At 37.7% G+C, this 20,189-nt stretch overlaps 1 protein-coding gene and 1 long non-coding RNA gene across 3 annotated transcripts in view; both read left to right on the top strand.

Annotated features, from left to right (window-relative positions):
• Positions 1 to 20,189, top strand: part of chchd6a (coiled-coil-helix-coiled-coil-helix domain containing 6a) — a 71,341-nt gene that overhangs the window by 32,910 nt on the left and 18,242 nt on the right. For both annotated transcript variants that reach the window (XM_082146279.1, XM_082146278.1), the window contains one exon: positions 3,629 to 3,699. In XM_082146279.1, coding sequence (XP_082002405.1) covers positions 3,629 to 3,699 — 71 coding nt within the window. The remainder of the gene's footprint in view (positions 1 to 3,628; positions 3,700 to 20,189) is intronic.
• Positions 9,571 to 19,160, top strand: LOC309481398. The gene is made up of 2 exons (XR_014199998.1): positions 9,571 to 14,142; positions 14,193 to 19,160. It is a non-coding gene; the product is annotated as an uncharacterized lncRNA (long non-coding RNA).

Here is a 20,189-nt window from a genome sequence, read left to right as displayed (position 1 = left end):
TGGCACATAGAGGCTTTTGCCTCTGAACTGTTCATTTGTTTTTGTATTTTGTTTTTGTTTATCGATGGCCGATAGTGAAAATAATAGCTTTTATCGGCCAATACCAATTGTTGGCCGATACATCGGTGCATCTCCTAATACACCATTTTTTTTTTTTGTAACTGTATATGAGTGTACAAGATTATCATATCTGTTTATGTGTCATAACTGTTTGTCTAAAGTCTAAAGAATTGAAGTCTGTCAGGTAAAACATGAGTTCATTGATATAATCCAATTGGTCTGCCGTTTTATTCCATGCATTGCTCCTGATGATTATGTAAATAGTTAATGCACGGGATTATGTTTTAAATAAGTTTAGTGGTGCAGCACTCTAATATTTAATAATATGTAGCCTCAGTTGTATCTTACCCATTTATGCCCTACTAGGATAGGTTGTACCTTATGTATAACCGGTGCAATAGGCCCCAGATGCAATGCCTGGTCCTAGTACTTTATTCTGTGTAAGTGCCACAAAATGCAACCGATCAACTAATATGTTTTAGCAACTTTTTTACTTTGACTCTTTTTGCTTTTAGGATTCAAACCCAAACCGTCCACAATCTTTGCAGTATATACATAGCCAGAGTGTCTTGAAAAAGTGCGCTAACAACTATGCCACGGTTCTAAAATTGAAGGTTCTTTTTGATGGTACACTAACATGGTTTACTGTCATAATGGATGGTTAATGTTTCGTGTCCATATATTTCCCAGTTTTGATCCCTGTCTGTCACAGGAAGTGCTCATCCTTAGGAGGAAGTCTTGCAGCAAATGCACCCTGCAGTGAAGCATAGCTGCCCGATACAGATTAAAATGCTGATTGGATTAGAAATGCAGCGGCTGTGACTGAAAGGCAAGGGTGTCACTGACGGGTAGTGCCAGGCAAAGAGGAGAATGACAAAGCAGGTGCCAGCTGCGTGATTATAACGCACAAATCCTTTCCTGCTGAGATGCTACAGGAAGGGACGCTCTGTGCTAATGCATGCGAGGATGCGAGAGGGGGTTTTCATTTCGGTAACCCTGATCTTTCCTCTCCGTGTTCTCATTTAGTCACTTGTTCATTTCTAACATAAATCCATCCAGTGTCAACTGCTGTATTGGAGATGTGATGATGGTCAGATATCATTTTCTTGCAATGAAGACATGGAAAATGTCAAAGGCTTTTGAAAGTATCCAAAGGCCCCACGTAAATCTCAACAATTGCTTCAGATCTATACGCAAGTGTTTTTCATTTACAGAATTAGTGTCCTAAGCTCACTGGCCCTGGCAGGAAAGCTCTTGTTATTGAGGATTAGTTTTGTTTTACAGCATTAAGTGTTTCCCGCTGGCATGAAAATGACCCTGAATTGAAGATCTGTCAGGGATTGCTCCCTGAAAGGATAAAGGGATTCAGGAAATGTATTTGGGTCAGTGTGTCGGTAATCCTGCTAGACTGCATCATACTCAACAGTTTTCACTGTTTATTTTGCATATAATAAAGGATCCGCCCACATTCTATTTAACACTTTCTACAGCTTCAAGCCCGTAGAATGAAATTCAGTCAATAATGTTGCTGGTGATGGAGAGCATTTTTATGAATACATTACCGCATGACCGCCCACATTTACACGTCAGCAATGCCTATACGGAGTTCAGAAATGTGGCCCGCCCATTGTGGTTTGTAGGCTTTTGTATATATGGTATGTGTCTAATAAATATATAAAAAAAAAATTATATATATATATATATATATATATATATTATTTTTTTTTATGTATATTTTTATATATATAATTGAAAAAAATTCTCTTTTTTTTCATTTCTTTAAAAAAAAACAGTATTTGATTTGCTTCATGTGATTTACTGTTATAAAAAGCCTGTAAATTTAATTTCTATACGTCTCATTTCATAATGTGTGTGAAGATGGCGTTTACATAATATTGAATTCGGCATGAAACTGAAGTTGCGGAAGACTTTTCTTCCCTATTGTAATTGAATTCCGAGTGAAGTGGCTTCTCAAATGAGAAAAAAAAAAAGGGCGGGACTTGATTTTGTCCATCGGGCATTGATTGGATCATTGGATGGCTGTGATTTGCTATTGGTCGATCTCATATGAGTGACGGGTTGTCCCGCCCGCTTGCCAGTAAACGTCATCAGAGAAGAGAAGAAATGTCATAGCAAGAGAGAGGGAGGTTATTTTGATTAATGATAACAAGGGTACATTCATTTAAATAAAATGATGTACACGGATAAATCACTTATAATAAATGCTGCAATATTCCATGAAAAAAACAAGAATAGTCTATTTTTGATTACATGCTGACTTCAATGGCACAGCATTAAAAAGAAGTGTTTCATTCTAAGGATCAGAGAGAGAAAGAGCATGGAAAATGGTCATAAGTAACTAACAAATGATTTTTTTGGTGCACAAAACCTTGTTATATAAGTGAACATCAGGGGAAAAATAAAATGAACACAATAAATAACATTTGTTTGGTTTCTTGCAGGTTCTGTAAATGGCTTTGTATTTTTATAGCATCACAATCTGAGAAAGGTCCCCATATTTCCTGTACGTAACTGGTGCCTAACGCCTCATTAAAACCCTAAACATTTAAAGTGTAGTTGTCTTCGTGATCGTGCTTAAACAGCCAAACATTCTTCTACTGCAAGAGGTAGTGGTAGAATTAGAAAGCTGAAAACTATTAAACTATTAATTTAAATAATTCAGAATTTAGAGGTTCCAATGTCTATATACTTTAGATTTTGGGATGAGTGGAGCTTCATACACTCATCATTTGGCTCTTTTCCGTTTATTTTTTTTGCATTGCAGAAAAGAAAAAAAGAAACATACAAAAGAGTGTTCAGTGTCTCGTTGTGACTCACTTAAGTTCCATAATTGTCTTCCCAAGATGCATTTTCTCTCCCAATGGCCTTTTAAGAATATTTGCTCTGCAAAAGTTTGGAATCAATATGAAATGTTTATATTTTTGAATAAAATTGTAGTTTTTGGACACCAAATATCACCAATCATTACCCAGGAAATCCAGTTCTCGCAAGAGCACAAATTGAATTTGCTCAGTGAGTCACTCTGGCGTCGAGTAATGATGCTCATTAAATATGCCCTTGTATCCGAGCTGCACCAATCACGTCGGGTTATTTAGGCGGGCTAGAGGCGAGCTAAACTGATGACGACAGCGCTGTGACGTCGAAGTCATTAGTAAACATTGCAAGATGGCTATGGATGAACACCAGTTGTTTGAAACGGCTTTGGCCGCTACAATGAACGAGTTAGACTTGGCTTTTTATCTAAAAGAGGAACAGGAGATTGTTGTGATTGGTTGTGATTGGTCGTAGTGTTATCCAATTGCGTGCAGTGAGATTTTCAAATGCATGCTCGGCGCCGCCCCTCGAGCTGGGCGATTTTCATTAGTCGATTTTCATTAGTCGATGCCAGACCCTTAATCGTTCAGATTTGGGTCTGGATTTCCAGGCGAACCAATCATTAAAAATAAAAATAAAACTATTCTATACTATTCTGTCAGCTTTGTTCATTGTATAATCCCCCACTTGAAGGTTCATCTCATAATCAGTATCTTCATTGTTTGTGTTGCAGAATGAGGAACGCTTCAAGTTATCCGCTGAACAGTTTCACACTGCTGCAACAAGGAGTGAAGCCAATATAAAGTAAGAAGAGATTACAAAATTGTCACTTAATTATAATGCAAATATTTTAAGATTAAAATGAGCACTTGTCACTTAATTGTCACTTAATTATAATGCAAATATTTTAAGATTAAAATGAGCGTTAGCAACATCTGCTTGTGTTCAGGGCAGGATTTAGTGGGAAAAAGTTTCTTGCAACTAATTGTTTTTGATTTGATTAGCTAGAAAAAATGGACTTCAAAGAGTTTTGTTAAGTGGCCGTAAAAGTAAACCGAGTTTAAAGGTTCCAAGTTTAAAAAGTTGATGCAGACATTTACTAAACAAACACGCCTGAGAAAAAAAAAGGTTATTTTGTTCCAGTTGATAACAGCCTCATAATAACCTTGACTTTCCTGAATAGAGATGAGATTTTTTTAGTGCCTTGAAGATGTTTCATTAAATTAATGATCATGTTGCCGGCAAGGTAAGCCTTTCTGCGGTCCTCTAGTTTACTTCCTGAAATACTCTATAATTGATGATAGGGTCAAAAGCAAGGCACCGTCGTAGCCTTGCTCCATTGCTTTCAAAGGAATATGGCCTGGTTTCTATGGAGATGGGTAATTTCTGTCCCTTCTCGGCAAGTAGAATGAAAGCAAGTGCATGTGGAAGGAACAGAACATGCCAGATTCTCATTAACGTAAACGCAACATCCGAAAAGCCGCCCTCCCCCCAAACATCGATTATTATTCTTTGCTATCAACTTCATGTTGTGGTCGCTATCTGTCTCTCTCTCAACTCTCTGAAGCCGGGTGTGGAATTGGAGAAGTTGAATTGCATTTGCGTTTCATTAAAGCCAATTTCTTTCCTCCTATGCAGGAGACACAAGCATTTTGTTCTCTCTGGGTTTGAGTGAATCTCCAGCTGCTGTAATTAATGCAGATTGTTTGTAGCTCACCATGACCCCACCGCCGCCCAGAGCTGCTCGCCATTCACTGAGGCTGACAATTTTACTCGTCTCTCTCTCTCTCTTTCCTTCCCACTACTTTTCTTCTGTCTCCACCACAGTCTCTACCTCTTTCCAGCCATTCTCTCTATCTCCAAATATATTTTCCTTCTCTGTAGACATTTCAGAAGATTCGTTGAACGAATCTAGGGCTGTACTGTCCCAGTCGATTAGTCGATTAATTGGTCGATACGTTCTGGTTCGACCAAAATTCTGATTGGTTGATTTTTTGCCGCGTTCATTTCATCAGTTTTGCCGCGTTTATTTCATCAGTTTTGCCGCGCTGAGGCGCGCTCATTTCATCAGGTGGAAAGCACTAACTGCTAATGGGGGTGTTTTCAGAGTACCCTTGTTTCACTGTAACAGTCTGTCTTCAGAACACCCCCCTTGTTTTCACCTTTTTTGGATTAGCCCAACCCAAGAGAGAGCGATAACTATAGAAGGTTGGATGCTGAATATTATTTATTTAATTGTGAGAGCCTTTAATAGTCAGTCCTCTTCTAACATGTCAACAACAAAGAAATCGACAGTGTGGCAGCATTTTGTTAAAATTGATAACAGGAAAAAGGTCGAATGCAAAGTTTGCAAGCAACAGTTTTCCACAGCTCGACGACAAACATGACATATCTAAAAGTGGTAAGCTCACTTGTCTGCGTTAGCTTGCCCTGTCTGTTTTGAGTAGGCTATATGAACATATCAGAATTTGCATATTTCAATGTTTTAGTGTGAAAACCTAATTTTTTTTTTTTTTTTTGAGCCTAATGCGCAATTGCGCTGTGCTGTTGGTTGTGTTAGTTTTGAGCCTAGGATGCTTTATTTTTCAGTTATGCACTTTATTTCGTTTCTGCTCTTGATCTGGTTTGTTAAATAAATATTCTTTTTTTATTAAAGTGGACGTGCCTTTTGTGTTTATTAAGAGTTAATAGTCTATTCGTGTCTCAGCTGCGAAGCTGATCTCATGTTCAGACTCGCTCGGTGCGAGGACATGCACGGTGAAATGATAGTGTCTGACAGTTATAACTTATTATTATAACATATGACAAAAATAATTGTCTAAATTATGTTGCATATTCCTCAACAGTTCTTGTGATGATATCACTAGTTGACAACATAGTACTATTTTCGGAAATCATAAGCTATGAAATTGCGCAGGTGCACGTGATGCAACGCTGTCAGAGCCGACAGACTGGAGTGTCAGACTCATTTCAGTGCAAAATAATTAGGTCAAAAACGATTTAATATACTGCAAATAGCCTACTAGTTTTTTATGTTTATTTATAATTCATTTAGGCAATGTTGTTTTCGTCAACGATGACGATAACGAAATTATTTCGTTGACGCACCTTTTTTTTATGACGATAACGCGACGATGACTAGCTAAAAATGGCTCTAAGGTGACTAAAACATGACGAGACGTTTTCGAGTTTTCGTTGACGAGACGAGACGGAACGAAAATGATTATAAGTCTGACGTTCACAATGCATGTTATGTCTGCCTATTTTGCGTGAAATCTGATCTGTTTTGAGCAAAAAAAAAGTATCAGCAATGCTGCCGCTTCCTATCCTTGTTTTAGGTACGCCCACCACCCGGCTGCCGCCATGCCGCGCACCAGATTCCACACAACAACAACACACCTGCGGCTGCGGCTAGTCACTCGCCACACATCTTCGATATGAGGCGCCGGACTGGACAAAAGCGAAACGAACTGCGCGAGCGAGCGACAGTGCGCGAGAGAGACCGAGTGTGTCTGCGCGCGAGAGAGACCGAGTGTGTCTGTGCGCGAGAGAGACCGAGTGTGTCTGCGCGCGAGAGAGAGACCGAGTGTGTCCGAGCATTAACTTAGATTATAACATAAATTATAACATAAATTATTATTTAACTAATTATATAATAAAGCCACAATTGCCAAAGTAAGAATGTTTTTATTCCTGGCTTTTTTGGAGTAAAACAGTGATTCCACTGTTACCACTTTATCTGTGTGTAATATTGTAGTAGCTCAAATTGAATTGAGTTACAACACTCGAATTGCAACACTTGCTACAACCTGTCAAACCTAAGCCCATTTCCAATACTTTTTAACCTAAATTAATTTGTTAAAGACTACTTTTTTTTTCTTTTTTTTATTAAAATTGCCTAAAAACTTGACTAAAACCTTTTTGCGTTTTCGTCGACTAAAACTTGACTAAAACTATAAAGTTTATAAGTGACTAAAATGTGACTAAAACTAAAAAGCATTTTCGTCCAAAAGACTAAGACTAAGACTAAAACTAAAAGGGCTGCCAAAAACAACACTGCATTTAGGCGGACAACAAGGCTACCAAGTACTGCGCACAGTGCGCATCTAATTAATTTAACGTTTTTTGTTTCGTTTTTTCGTCATTTTTAGTCGATTTTAGTCGCTTTTTAGTCGAAAATTTCAGGACTTCAGTCGACCAAGATTTTCTTTGGTTGAGTACAGCCCTAAACGAATCTTACCCGTTCCAAGATAAATCAGATCATTACCGCATTTGTTTTTTTTGGGGACAAAAAATTTAATGGTTAAAAACTGAAAAAGGTTTCACACTGCATCCTTATCTTTTATGAGGGAAGGAATTGTGCATTGCAGAAGAACTGTACTTACAGTGGTGTACACTGACGAGCAAACGTGTTATGACCAGTCACAGGTGAAGCGAATATCGTTGATCATCTCCTAACAAAGCCTTGGAGCAGCGGAAGAAGGTCGCCTGGTCCTAGTCCCATTTTCTTTTACATCAAAAACTGTCTGTCTATATGTGCGTCGTTTACCTTGGAAAGTGATGGCACCAGGATGCACTGTGGGATGACAATATGCCAGTGGAGGGAATGTGATGCTTTGGGCAATGTTCTGCTGGGAAACCCTGGGTCAAGCCATTCATGTGGATGTAAATTTGAGACCAGGTACACTTCTTCATGACAATGGTGTTTCCAGGTGGAAGTGGCCTCTTTCAGCAGGATAATGCACACCACACACTGCACACATTTTTCAGGAGTGGTTTTGAGGAACATAATGAAGTGTTGCCCTGGCCTCCAAATTCCCCAGATCGCAATCCAATTGAGCATCTGTGGGATGTGCTGGACCAACAAATTTGATCATGAGCATTGCTCATTGAAAAGGCAAATGCATGACTTATAAGTAATTATAAAAATAATATAAATGTAGCTATAACTGTTCTGATAATGCAGTATAGGTCTTAATGAGGCTTTATACATTTATTTATAAAATAGTAAGACTTATAAGCAGGCTTGGGAGGGTTACTTTAAAAATGTATTCCGTTACAGTTACAAATTACTTCATAAAAAAAGTATTCAGTAACGTAATCCAAGTACTATAATATGAAAGTAATGTAACTGATTACTTTTGGATTACTTCAAGGTCACGTATATAAATAAAGTCAAGCAAGAAGAAATAATTATTATTAAAAAATATATATAAAAAAAAACTTTTATTTATTAAGAATTTGGTCCAGTGTACAATATTTTCAAAATATACACACCGAATATATATTTATGTAAAGGGATATACAGACATCTAGTGGCTAATGTATGGTATTACAGATTATTTTGTTTTTTTGTAACTAATTTTTAACAAAAAAATAAAAACACAACATTTCAAATGTTTACACAATCTACATATTAGTTTATTTTAAAATAGGCCTACATGTTGACTAAAGCCGTGATCTTTCTTAATTTGCCTGACTGAACTTGGGGCGTTGGCAGTGGGAGTTCCCCTACGTTACCTAGACAGCGAACATCCCGTTACGTGAGAAAAGATTAAGAAAGGACATTTTGGATACTAAAAAAGCTACTCTCCTAATTTCTACAAAATAGCAGCGGAATTTCCATGAATTAAAAGCGATTTTACCCGCAGGCAGCATCGTTTCTACTAGCAGCAGTGATTCAATCTGCGTCTGAGGAGATTGTAGAAAGCTGTTATTTGCACATGCACCAGCGCGTGGCACACGCGAGTCATTACTGGCAACAGAAGCAGGAACTACTGTATAATCAAGCAGCGCTTAATATAGTGTTATTATGCCAAAATACTTCTTTATTTAGTTTTAAATGAAACCATTGTAATCCTGAAAGTATTCCCCCTTTTTTCAAAATGTAACTATAATCTGATTACTACGTTTTTTGACGTAACTGTAACGAATTACAGTTACTGGATTTTTGTATCCTGATTACATAACGCCGTTACATGTATTCCGTTACTCCCCAACCCTGCTTATAAGTATAAATGGAGCTATAATTCATTGTAAGCATGGTCTTCATAGAAAGTGTTACCAAAATATTTATGCTGAAATCCCAGCTTTGCATCACAGGAATAAAGTGCATTTTTATAATGTATTAAATTGTTATTTTAAATTAAAATAATATTTGATAATAGTACTATATTGCATTTTTCATCGAATAAATGCAGAATTTGTGAGCATAAGATAATAAAAAAAAGAAGAAAGAAATCTTCTTGTAATGTATAATCTTTCATATATCTTTCATATATATATATATATATATATATATATATATATATATATATATATATATATATATATATATATATATATATATATATATAAATATTATTATTATTATTATTATTATTATTATTATTTAAAATATTAAAATATTATTAATAATATCTTTCTTTTTTCAGGTAGCTTTACTACCATACCGTCTATGCTCCAAAAACTTAAAATATTAGTATTTGAATTTTTCAAATATTGCTCAAATGACTAATATAATCACATGTTTGTCCTGCTTAAGTGCTTATAAATGCATAGCAAATGTGAACTACTATGTAAAAGATATATTTTAGATTTCAATATATTATTCATCAACAGTTTACATTAACGTTTACATTTACATTTCCAAAAAATATTGCCTGATTTTTTTTCTTTCTATTGCCTAGCTGAAACTATTATAGTTTAATAGTCCTTTTATTGTTTTGTCATTTCCTAGACAACAGATTTGCTAAAAAAGCATCGTTAACTAGCGACAGGTTAGCTAGCAGTTTAACTAGAATCCATCTTTTTTCCAGTTTGATTGATTTCCGATTCCATGATAACAGCAGTGATTGATTGGTGGATGTCTTTACAGAGAATACACTTTTTATACACTATATACTTTTTACCCTCTTCAGAGTGTGTGGTTAGTCTATTTTGAAATGGATTGTACATAAAAATAATTAGCTCTATGAATATTTTTGAAAGCCATTTTTCTTCTGGATCCCTTCTGTTACGTATGGCTGTTCAGCCGAACCCCCCACAGAACAAAGCACTGTGGGATATCTTGTGCCTTAGCTAATTTTAGGGAAAGGAGGGCAATCACTCAAAACATTAAAATCCTGAATTCACCAGACGACTCTTAAACTTGACTTTGTTTGAAAATACAAAAATAACACTTTTGACCGTTAAACCTGCAGATGGCTTGTGACTAATTCTCTCCCAGCATGCTTTGTGCTAGATTTAAAGAGGGATTTGAAACGATAATCTCGCAAGGCCGTCCCAGTGCGCAAGGTATCGTGTAGCATGGCAACGCGCCATTGAGCTCAGTTCGTCAGATCGAGTGTACGTGATTTACGTGTGTAAGTGTTTGTGTTAGCTTGTTTCCTCTCCTGTCCCTCTTGAGTCTCACAGGTTTTGTACCAGCTGTCGGTGAGTGCCAGTCTTGGGTGCAAAGATGGCAAAGAGGCAGTGCTTTGAGGCTATACAAACGATGTTGGCACCTGGGTAATGAGCTTCCCCCTGGGGACGTCTCATCTGCCAATCAGAGCACAGAAGAACATCTGTACATGACTACTTCAGTTTTTGTGTGTCTTTGTTGGTAGTGTATGACCTTGTTCTTTTACTGAAACAGCCGAGCTGAAAGCAGACTGAGGCGTCTCTTTAAAGTCGACATGAAATGGTGTTCGCAGCCCTTTTTACTTTTGTAATGAGATGGTGAAACGAGAGGAAAAAAGTGGACGTTTCGTGACAGAATTGAGCCAGATGTCTGGAATTGAAAGGTTAACACAAGGAAGTTTATGTCCAATGGATAGTTGTTGCATTTTTTTATTTTTTATGAGTGCAGTTTTTTTGGGAGAAATTCAGAGGTCCACATGTTTAAAAGGGGTCCTATTATGTTTTTTTACATTTTCATCTTTCTTTAGTGTATTATCAAAAATGTCGATATGCATCGATAGTGAAATATCTGAAACGGTTCCAATTCTCCTTTTTTGCAGTATCAATACACCAATACTAGCTGTGTGTTCTCACTCTCTTCTCCCTGACGGCAAATTGATACACACCAGCCTCCTCTCACTGACTTACTCATTCAATCCGGTTAAATAATGCTTGTATTGCGCATGATTTTACTCATTCTTGCAGGTTTCGTGCTCACACCAAAAGCGCGCGCACTGCTGATCTATATAAGTGCCACTCACATAAAGCCAGATTAATGAATAAATTCAAATGAATAAATTATCTGTATGGCGGTATATATGGCAGTTTTTCCCATGGTATCGAAAATGGTATCGAATATAAATGTTTTTCAAGGTATCGTATCGAAGTTGGAAATTCTAGTATTGTGACAACACTTGAGCATGAAAAATGTCTTCAAAGTGACAAAGCACAAAGTTACTAAAAAGGGAGTTATTCTCTATATCAGTGCGCACTGTTTGATGCCTTGATGCCTTGATTGTAGTTTTTCTTCCGGGAATGTACACGTCACAATATTCCTTATTTAAATAATAATTTCCGCCTAAGGCATACACAAAAAAAGGGGTGAGGCCTGGTTGTGTTGCGTTAGTAGTGTGTTTAAACTCACAGTTATGGTAAGGGGCGTAACATTTCTGAAACACACACAAAACGGTTGGCCAATCACAACACACTGGTTCAGCCGACCAATCAGAGCACACTGTGCTTATCGGAAGGAGGAGCTTCATATATACCATAACTAAATAGAGCGTTACAGACTTGAGAAGAGAGGTGCTGCAACAATGTAAAATATGTTTTTTGAACATTCAAGCATGAAAACCTATTCTAGTACACCCTGGGGAAAAAAGAATTTGACAAAGGGCATAATAGGTCCCCTTTAATTTTAAACATACAGTGATGTATTGCACACAAAAAGACCAAGAATGTGCGTTAACAAAGTAAAAATTTGATTAATTTTAATATCCACGTTGAGTTTGAATTTGAAAGATTATAATTGCAAATCTGTTCTTTCCGAGATTCTGCGCCAGCTTTGGTACAGTTTGTTCAGTCTGTTCAATCCACTTGTTGGCAGTTATATTTCAGAGAGCTTTAGCAAGCATTTTTGCTGTTCTACCTGCGTGGAGCTGATGTTTTAATCCTGGTTTTAATCCCTGAGGGTACAGCAGCCTCCAGACCCCCGACTTCTGGAGCATGACAAGGCCGCCGTTTAATCCTCACGCGCCTCTCAAGCCTCGAGCGGTTCAGGGTCCCTCTGTCGTTTGCCTTTCCAACACATGGAGTTCTGAGACAGCCACGGCCCCGCGGCCATCCTGCCCCAATCCCAAGCGAGGAGTGCGGTGGATCTGATATCTTAAATTGAAAACGCCTGCTGAGGAACTGCGATCCAGCCAAGGCGAACTACCGAACCTACAGGGCTGTTAAGAAACTCTGCTGGACCTGTCAGTCAGGGATATAGACTAGGCAGTGCAGAGGGGTGGATTGTGTTTGAATGTGATTGCTAATGCTGAGGCTTACTGCATGCAGTTGTTGGTTATTGTAAGCCAACGAATCCCACACAGAAATATCCTGGTCATATTGCACACCAAAATCAAAAGAAATAATTCAAAATATATTTTGCACAATGAACGTTATTTTCCATATTCATTTTTTTTCTCCAATTCTAATTTCGGTATTGGGGAAAAAAAATCGTATTCTCAAAATGTATGTTTATTGATCTTTTTATGTACTGTAAATACTACCCTGATACATTTACAAATGTTTCAAAATGTATATAATTTTTTTTGCATACATGTGATGTATGTCTGTGTATGTGTATATGTTTTTGAAGACTTCAGATGCAAAAACAGCTAAACGCCACATCCATCAAAAAATGTATATCCATACATAGTATAGGTTCATCAAATACTTTAGCTTCAAACCTGCTAAATCCAAGCCTCAGCCCATTCAGAAATACCGTTTTGTTAGTAGAAACCTCTAAACGCCACTTCCCTTTGCCAGCAAAATTCACTGAACCAATCAGAAGCAGAGCCGATGCTGACCTCCCTGGGGCCCTAAGCAAAATTCTGTTAAGGGGCCCTCCTACCTGACCCATGAGCCATATAAACCATTTGCCATTGCCACACTGTCACACCTGACACCCCAGTGCTCCCACTACAATCCTCCCGCCTTAATGATATCAGAAATAGACATTGTTACTAGAAAAAGTACATTCTTGATATCAAGATTTCACATTTTAAATAGTGCAAATTTTGTTATTGATATAAAAAATGCATCCTGTGAATGAATAAAAGCTAAAATGGCTTGCCATAGCATGTCACTGTTTTAAATGATCAAATAAATACTTGATACTTTATGGTTATTATTTACTGAGGGATGTGCATCCAAATTGACCAGTATGTCCTGCCAATCAACATTTTAAATGCAATATAACCTATAAATCAAAAGTCAATGTCAATACATTGCTTTCCATCTTGCTTTATTGCAGAGTTGTAACTAAACTGACTTGTGGACTAGATAATCATTGTCTTGTTTTAAAACGATGTGCGCCTATAATGAGGATTGCCATCACGCCCATATTGTACTGGTCCTCACAGATGTTTTGCTGGAAAGTGCGTGTTTCATTTCGTGCACGCGCATATGAACGTATATTAACGCGTGGCGCGGTTATCGTTTCCGAGCTGCAGTTTATAAACAAACACCGTTGCCCTTTGTCGTTTATCAAATGTAATAAATAGTTGTATTTCACTCACTTTTTTTGTCAGGCGCAAAGTCACAGAACACAGCCCTGGAAGTGGCCGGCATTAGCAAGCAAGACACAAAAGATGCACTGCCCAGGGGTTAGCAAGACAGACAGACTAGAGAGAGATGCACATCAACTTAACTTGACTGTTCTTTGCTGACATCAAACTTGGAGAGGAGAGAACACAAGTCTGCCTGATTGCTGTTCCCGCAATTCACTCTCACTTGTTTTCTTTTCTCTCTTTTCGTGACCAGAAGGATAGTTCCGCTTAATTTTCTCATTGATGTTGCCACGGCACTTTGACACGAGGGGGAGGCGGGCCCTTGAGTAATTTGCGGGGCCCTACGCAACTTGCGTAGTGTGCGTATAGGACTGATCGGGTCTAATCAGAAGAGGCATGCCGTGCGTTTGAGCTGTCGGCCTTCAATTGTCGAGCTGCAAGTTTCTATCCTGTTTTCATCCATCCTGAACAAGATTGAGGAGTATGATAAAATTGATGAACCTGCGGTAGTTTGTTACTGCCAAAAGGAAACGTCGTCAACCTCATAATTCTGCCCATTCTAATGCTAAAGAAAATCGTTAGAGTGGCAATGACAGGATTTTGCGAGTAGCATGTAAACACAACACTGTTTCATCTGCAGCTGTAAGTGACAGAAACGGACATACCCTACATTAAAGAACAGCTGTATTCCACCCACGACAAAGCGAACAAGATGGACCTGTGGTTTTTGAAACAAAAAATAGTTTTGCAGCAAAAGACACTCAAATTTGTTAAATACCAATGAATGGACTAAAGTGACATTTTTGAAAATAAGGCATTTCAATAACCGACTAACAACCTTTTCATTGCCGTTAAAGTGAAATTACTGAACCTAAACATAGGAGCCTGATAAAAATGTCAGACGGACTTAGAGGTTTTTGCATCTGAAGTCATATTATATATATATAATGACTTCAGATGCAAAAACTCAAAAAGTGAATATATATAGGGGTGGGTGTGTGTGTATATCATTGCATGATCCACTAAACGGTTTCATTCAAAAACATGGATTCATTCAGGAAAGCTTCTGCTGTGTGTGGCTCATGATGTGATTTCTCATTAAATATATGAGATTAAATGGACAACCAGACACGGTCACAAAGAGCTGCAAGACCTGTTTTTTAAATCTCTCAACTTATTTTTGCGTTCCATAGGAAAAAAAATTGCATATAGTTTTGGAACAACATGAAGGAGAGTAAATAGTGTTTACTTTTGGGTGAACTATCTCTTTAAGAGAATAAAGCAAAGAAAAAGAAGCAAACAAGAATAGTAAGAAATGCATCTGGTCAGCGTCATGCTTGGTCTACCTTCCCAGTAAACTTTCTTGCTCTGTGGCAGCCAATTAAATAGCCATAGCCAGGCATTTGTTGTTGTTTTTTTGCTATGGGCGATGTTTGCGGTCTCTCAGAGGAAAGGCCCTCATTAGAGGAGCTCTTGGCTGGAAGGGTGGGTGGAAATGTGGGATGACTAGACTGTGGGTCACGAGTCGTGCTTTAGCACAGCCACAGTAAAGCACATAATCAGAAGTCTTGTGCAACCCAAATAAAATTAAAAACCAGCAGTGTTTTTTTTTTTCTCTCACAAAAAAAATCTTTTTTCACACATGCCAGGTTTCTGGTTTGAATTCTGATGATACTTATCTTTTGGCCTTCTTTTCTCACCTTGCGCTCTTCGCTTAATTTAAGATGAATGAAGAACTTTATTTGACCATGATGAGTCACCGTCATCATCGGTAATTTACTTTTTGCAGTCGCACCTCTTTAAGAGTTTTTCACTGGTATTTTAGACTTGTATTGTAACTTTCATTGTCTTCTGTAATTGGGGGGTGTTGTGGCCTAGGAAGGTTCCATCTCCACCAGGAACGATTCATGAACAGTCACCGGTTGTGCCTTTTGAAGACACTTCAATTGACAATTCCTTTTCAGTTAAGTCAGGGTAAATCTCATGAAAACTTGTCCAGATCACGTTTTACCCCTAAAAATCAAGCGAAAAATGTATTATTAGTTATTTTGTCTGCATTTTAATATTGTTTTTATGACATTTCACCCACCTCCCTCCCCCCATAATTCTTATTATCGTAATTTGTCCAGAAATTTTACTTTAGACTTGTTTTTAATTCCCATTATTCTCAGCGGTGATTCTCGTTATATTCTCATTACAGAAATACATTATTTTATTGTTGTATAAAACATATTGATATATTTTCCCCAAAATTAAATAAGCATAAATTAAAGAAATACCATGATGGAGTTAATAATTAATCTGTTAAGTATATTAATATTAAGTTTGCAGCATTAATATTATTTTGCTACCATTTTAATGTCAATATAAACATTAGCATTTTTATATTAATATTGATATGAAAAATTAAAATGACTGTTAGCATTATGCATTCTTCATTAATATTAATAATAATGTCAATGTTAATATTAAAATTAATAATGCAACAAAAATATCCAGTTTATAATGTCTTGTTTATCTTAATTTTTTTTAAATCAAATATTTATTATTTTTCATCATTCACATTAATGCAGGGTTCACCAAACATGGGTTTGTGAGATGAAAAGCTGAAGTCTTATTAGCTGCTTGTTTCAGAGTGAAGCATGCAGCGCATTTCTTTCATTATAATTATTAAATATAATTTTTTATTTTATTTTACAGTACTACTACTACTACTACTACTAATAATAATTGCATCAGATACATGTGAACATGCAAATTTTCCATTATATTGTAGAAATATTCACTTAAAATCTCAGAGGGTACTTCAAGTACAACATCTTAGGTGTTGGGCTGACAAAAACATTTGAGAACCTCAAAAGTCTCTTGAACTTCATTTGGGAGCTTTTATCACCAAATATTTATTCATGTAATACAATTAATTATTTGATTGGCATGTCATGCAATGAAGTCAATTAAAGAATTGTCATCATTTGACAGTTTTACACATACATATATACACATACCTTTTTAAAGGACCATAAGTGGAGGATTCCAGGTGTGCTGAAAGTTGGATTCAAGTAGAAATGTGTGATTTTTAGGAAGAGAGCTCTACACTGCTGCTTTGTGACCTCCTGTCTTGAGGACATGTCAGACAGCTCCCGCACCCCAACAACCCCTCACCTTGTCACACCAGAGTAACATCTCCTCTCTATACCTGTCTCCATGCGGCGGGCCGAAGGTTACCGAAGCGTGCGTGACTGTTGAGCTCCGCGGGGTGATTGACTAGAGGCGAGAGAAGTGACTCCTCAGCACTTCAGAGACCGCTACCCTGAAGAGAGGTGCAGAACTCTGGCCCGCCGGTCTAGCAAATGCGGACCCTTCCTACAGAAGTAATTATCAGCTTTGTCAGATCCCTCCGAGCGCTTCTCTCCTCTTTTCTCTCTCTCTCTCTTTATCTCTTTCTTCCTCCCATCCTCCTCTCACCCTGTCAGGTTTAAGTGGGGCCCATCGCTCCGATAAAACACCGGCCCCTACAGGTGAGATTGGACAGGAGGGTGGGGGGTGGGAGGGGGGTAACGCGGTCTTGGAGGAGAGGGGAGGAAGCCCGTGTTCAGTCAATTGAAAAGCTGTCAGAGTGCGAGCGAGCCCCTGGAAGGAGAGTCGACAAGATAAGACGAGGTTCTCATCTGCCAGCTGAGCTCGAGCGAGGTCAAGGCATTGGCGCCTTTAATCTAGTTAATTTTAGACCCTCGATTCTGAAAACATGTCGAGCCGAACTCCGGGCTGATAAAACCTTGTGGCCTACGTGTTACATCAAGTTTGATTTTGTGTTTTTTTTTTATGTTCTCCTCTCGCTATTATTTGTTTATCTCAGTTTCTCAAGCGTTCAGACGCTAATCCGAGTTGGAGTCGCGGAGATTTCCGTAGTGCGGTAATTCCAAAGTCTTGTTTTCTCTTATCAACAAGAGCTGATTGGAAATAATTAACGAGCGAGCGGAAGCTAAATCTCTGCGCGGTCTTTGGTATCTACCAATTTTCAGCTAGCGCACGGCTCCTTAGCATCAGAATAATGAGCTTGTCTCTCCAAGTTACAAGCACATGCTCCTACACACAGAATGTGTTTTAAGCTAATTTAATCTTTTGTAGTTGCTTTTTTTGCATTTCATTTCCATATTTTTGAATTACGCTTTGTGCGTTTCCTTCTCGGAAAGGTTTCTGAAGTCGCGCTTTGTTCTGTAGCACTCTGCTCCGTTAAGGAGATTACAAATAATAGACGAAATTCTGGTAATTAACATTTAATCTTTAAACGCTGTTTTATTTATTTACAGATGTGAAATGAGGAAACGAGTGTCCCTTAAACAGGCACGGCTTCTGCTCCTCAAAGCAGAGCAGTTAGTAAGCAGCTCAGCTAATATTTTTATTAAAGACCTCACCTTCAATTTGGTTCAATTCAGTTCAGCCTGGGTTTGAGCAAGCCAATTTTCTGCTTCAGACTGCTTTAATAAACCCTCTGCTCTATCAGAAGCCTCTGCCGTTCCTGATGAAGGCAGTTTATTTTAAATTAAAGGAGAGTTTCTTATCTGCCAGAGCAAAGAATGTGACTACAGTCGTCGTTCTTCCTTTCGCAGGGTAATTAAAACAAAAACCCGCTTTCGGCGGCTGATAAAAATATGGGATCTGATACGTGGTGGCCCTCTAACGTTGCGCAGATGTTCCATTGATGGAAGTTGATTCGCCCTTCTCTGTTCGCCCACATCTGGTTACCCTGAACGACCATAAGACGTACAGCCCTGCTTGAAAAGGGATCAATGGATTGGCGTATCTCTACCCTGCGTCAGTATGATGGCAATCGTTGATGATTTAATTGAAGTTGCAAGTGAAACCTAAGCTAGATTGAGGCTTTAAATCGCCTTTCAATTAAGCGGGATGTCAGTCGATCGTCTGAAAGCCGCAGTCACGGTGAAGCTGGAGGTGGATGCAAGGCTTCACTTTGCTTAATCAGTCTAGTGATATTCGACATGACACCTGGCTAGCTGAGCTTTCATCAACTTGACGGCAAGAGTTATTAGCTTGAGTGGATAAACTGCACTATAAATCCCTGTTTTGTTGGTTTAGGATATGCTTTGAACAAAGATACTTAAACTTTTCCATGTACATTATCCATTTTATCAGTCAAGCCCATCAATGATTTGTGTGGTGCAACGCCTTGGTAGATCACTGTAAATTTGATGGTTTTGCTTTAGATTAAGTTTATATTAAATGCCACATACATTATTAAAGTTAACTCACCTTTTGTATGATAGCTTGATTGGATAAAGTAGACCACAATAAAACACAATTTCTTAGCTTAAATTTAGCAAAGATACTTGCACAAATCTTTATTCCTTTTGTATGCAGTTTTATTTTATTGTTTTAGAGTATGTTTTGAACATCACATACATTATCAGAGTCAGTAATTTTTATATTTTTACTATAGCTGCTTTGGTTTGCTATAATATAGCTGAGCTATTGCCAGTTTGGCTGTTGATCTGATTATATAAATCTAAGTTTTCTACTTTTTTATTTTTACTAGATATATTTAAAATAATATAGGCCACTTTTTACTGGTAACAAGACATTTAGCATTATCAGGACCCACAAATAATCCCCCATTGCATTAGTATACATTATATTCAACATTATATGCTGTATACTATATGTATATGTAGTACTGTGGTACTATCCATGATACATATTGTTGCCTTTTTGTATTGCGATATATTGTGACACGATATATTGTTACACCCCTACTAGCTAGTCTATCTTTTGTTAATTTGACAGCCAAATTGATTAGCTTTATTGGATGAATATCTTTATAAAAACCTTTTGTGGTTGCAGTTTTATTTTTTTAGTGTGGAATTTGTTTTAAACACCACTTACATTTATCCAAATCCAACATTTTAATTGAATTCAATTTAACAATAGCTTGCCTGGCTTTCAGATTGGCATTGAGGACAATTAGCCTGATAAACTCTAATTTGGCTTCAGCTGTATTGTATTACATTTTGTTCTTTTAGTACAAATTTCTTTTTTAGCAACAATACTTGCACAGATCTCACCGCATACATTATTTGAGTCAATAACCGTCATTTAGCCGTCATTTCAACAATGGCAGTTCAGATTCGCGTTATTAATTTGAGTGAAGGTGTTTGTCTGAAGTGAGGATGAATGACAGGTTATTTGCCGCTCTTTTATTTTTTTGCCTTCAGGGTCTACTGTACAGATGTACCGGGAGTTTGTCGGGTCTGTTCCCTGCCTCCACCTCCTTCCCGCTCGCTGGGTTATTTATCATAGTTGTTCTAGTCACTGCCACTCTTGACACTGGTGTTATTAATGAATATCCACTCTGCCGGTAATTCAGTTTAACCTGTCTCCCTGCATTCATTCATTCTACTAAACCATCCACAGGAAGAGCGAAATTGAGGGAGGGGTGGGAGGAAATGAGTGAGTCATGCGACTGTATTTTACCGCTGAGTTTGTTTTTTGGTTGCGCTTCATATTAAATATTTACTGTCACTGCATGTACGATCCTGCCAGGATGTGTACAACAATATCCCT

Source organism: Leuciscus leuciscus (assembly GCF_965113295.1).
Source record: "Leuciscus leuciscus genome assembly, chromosome: 18".
NCBI lineage: Eukaryota > Metazoa > Chordata > Actinopteri > Cypriniformes > Leuciscidae > Leuciscus > Leuciscus leuciscus.
The sequence above is the reverse complement of the archived record's forward strand: the minus strand, read 5'-3'. Positions and strand labels throughout refer to the sequence as shown.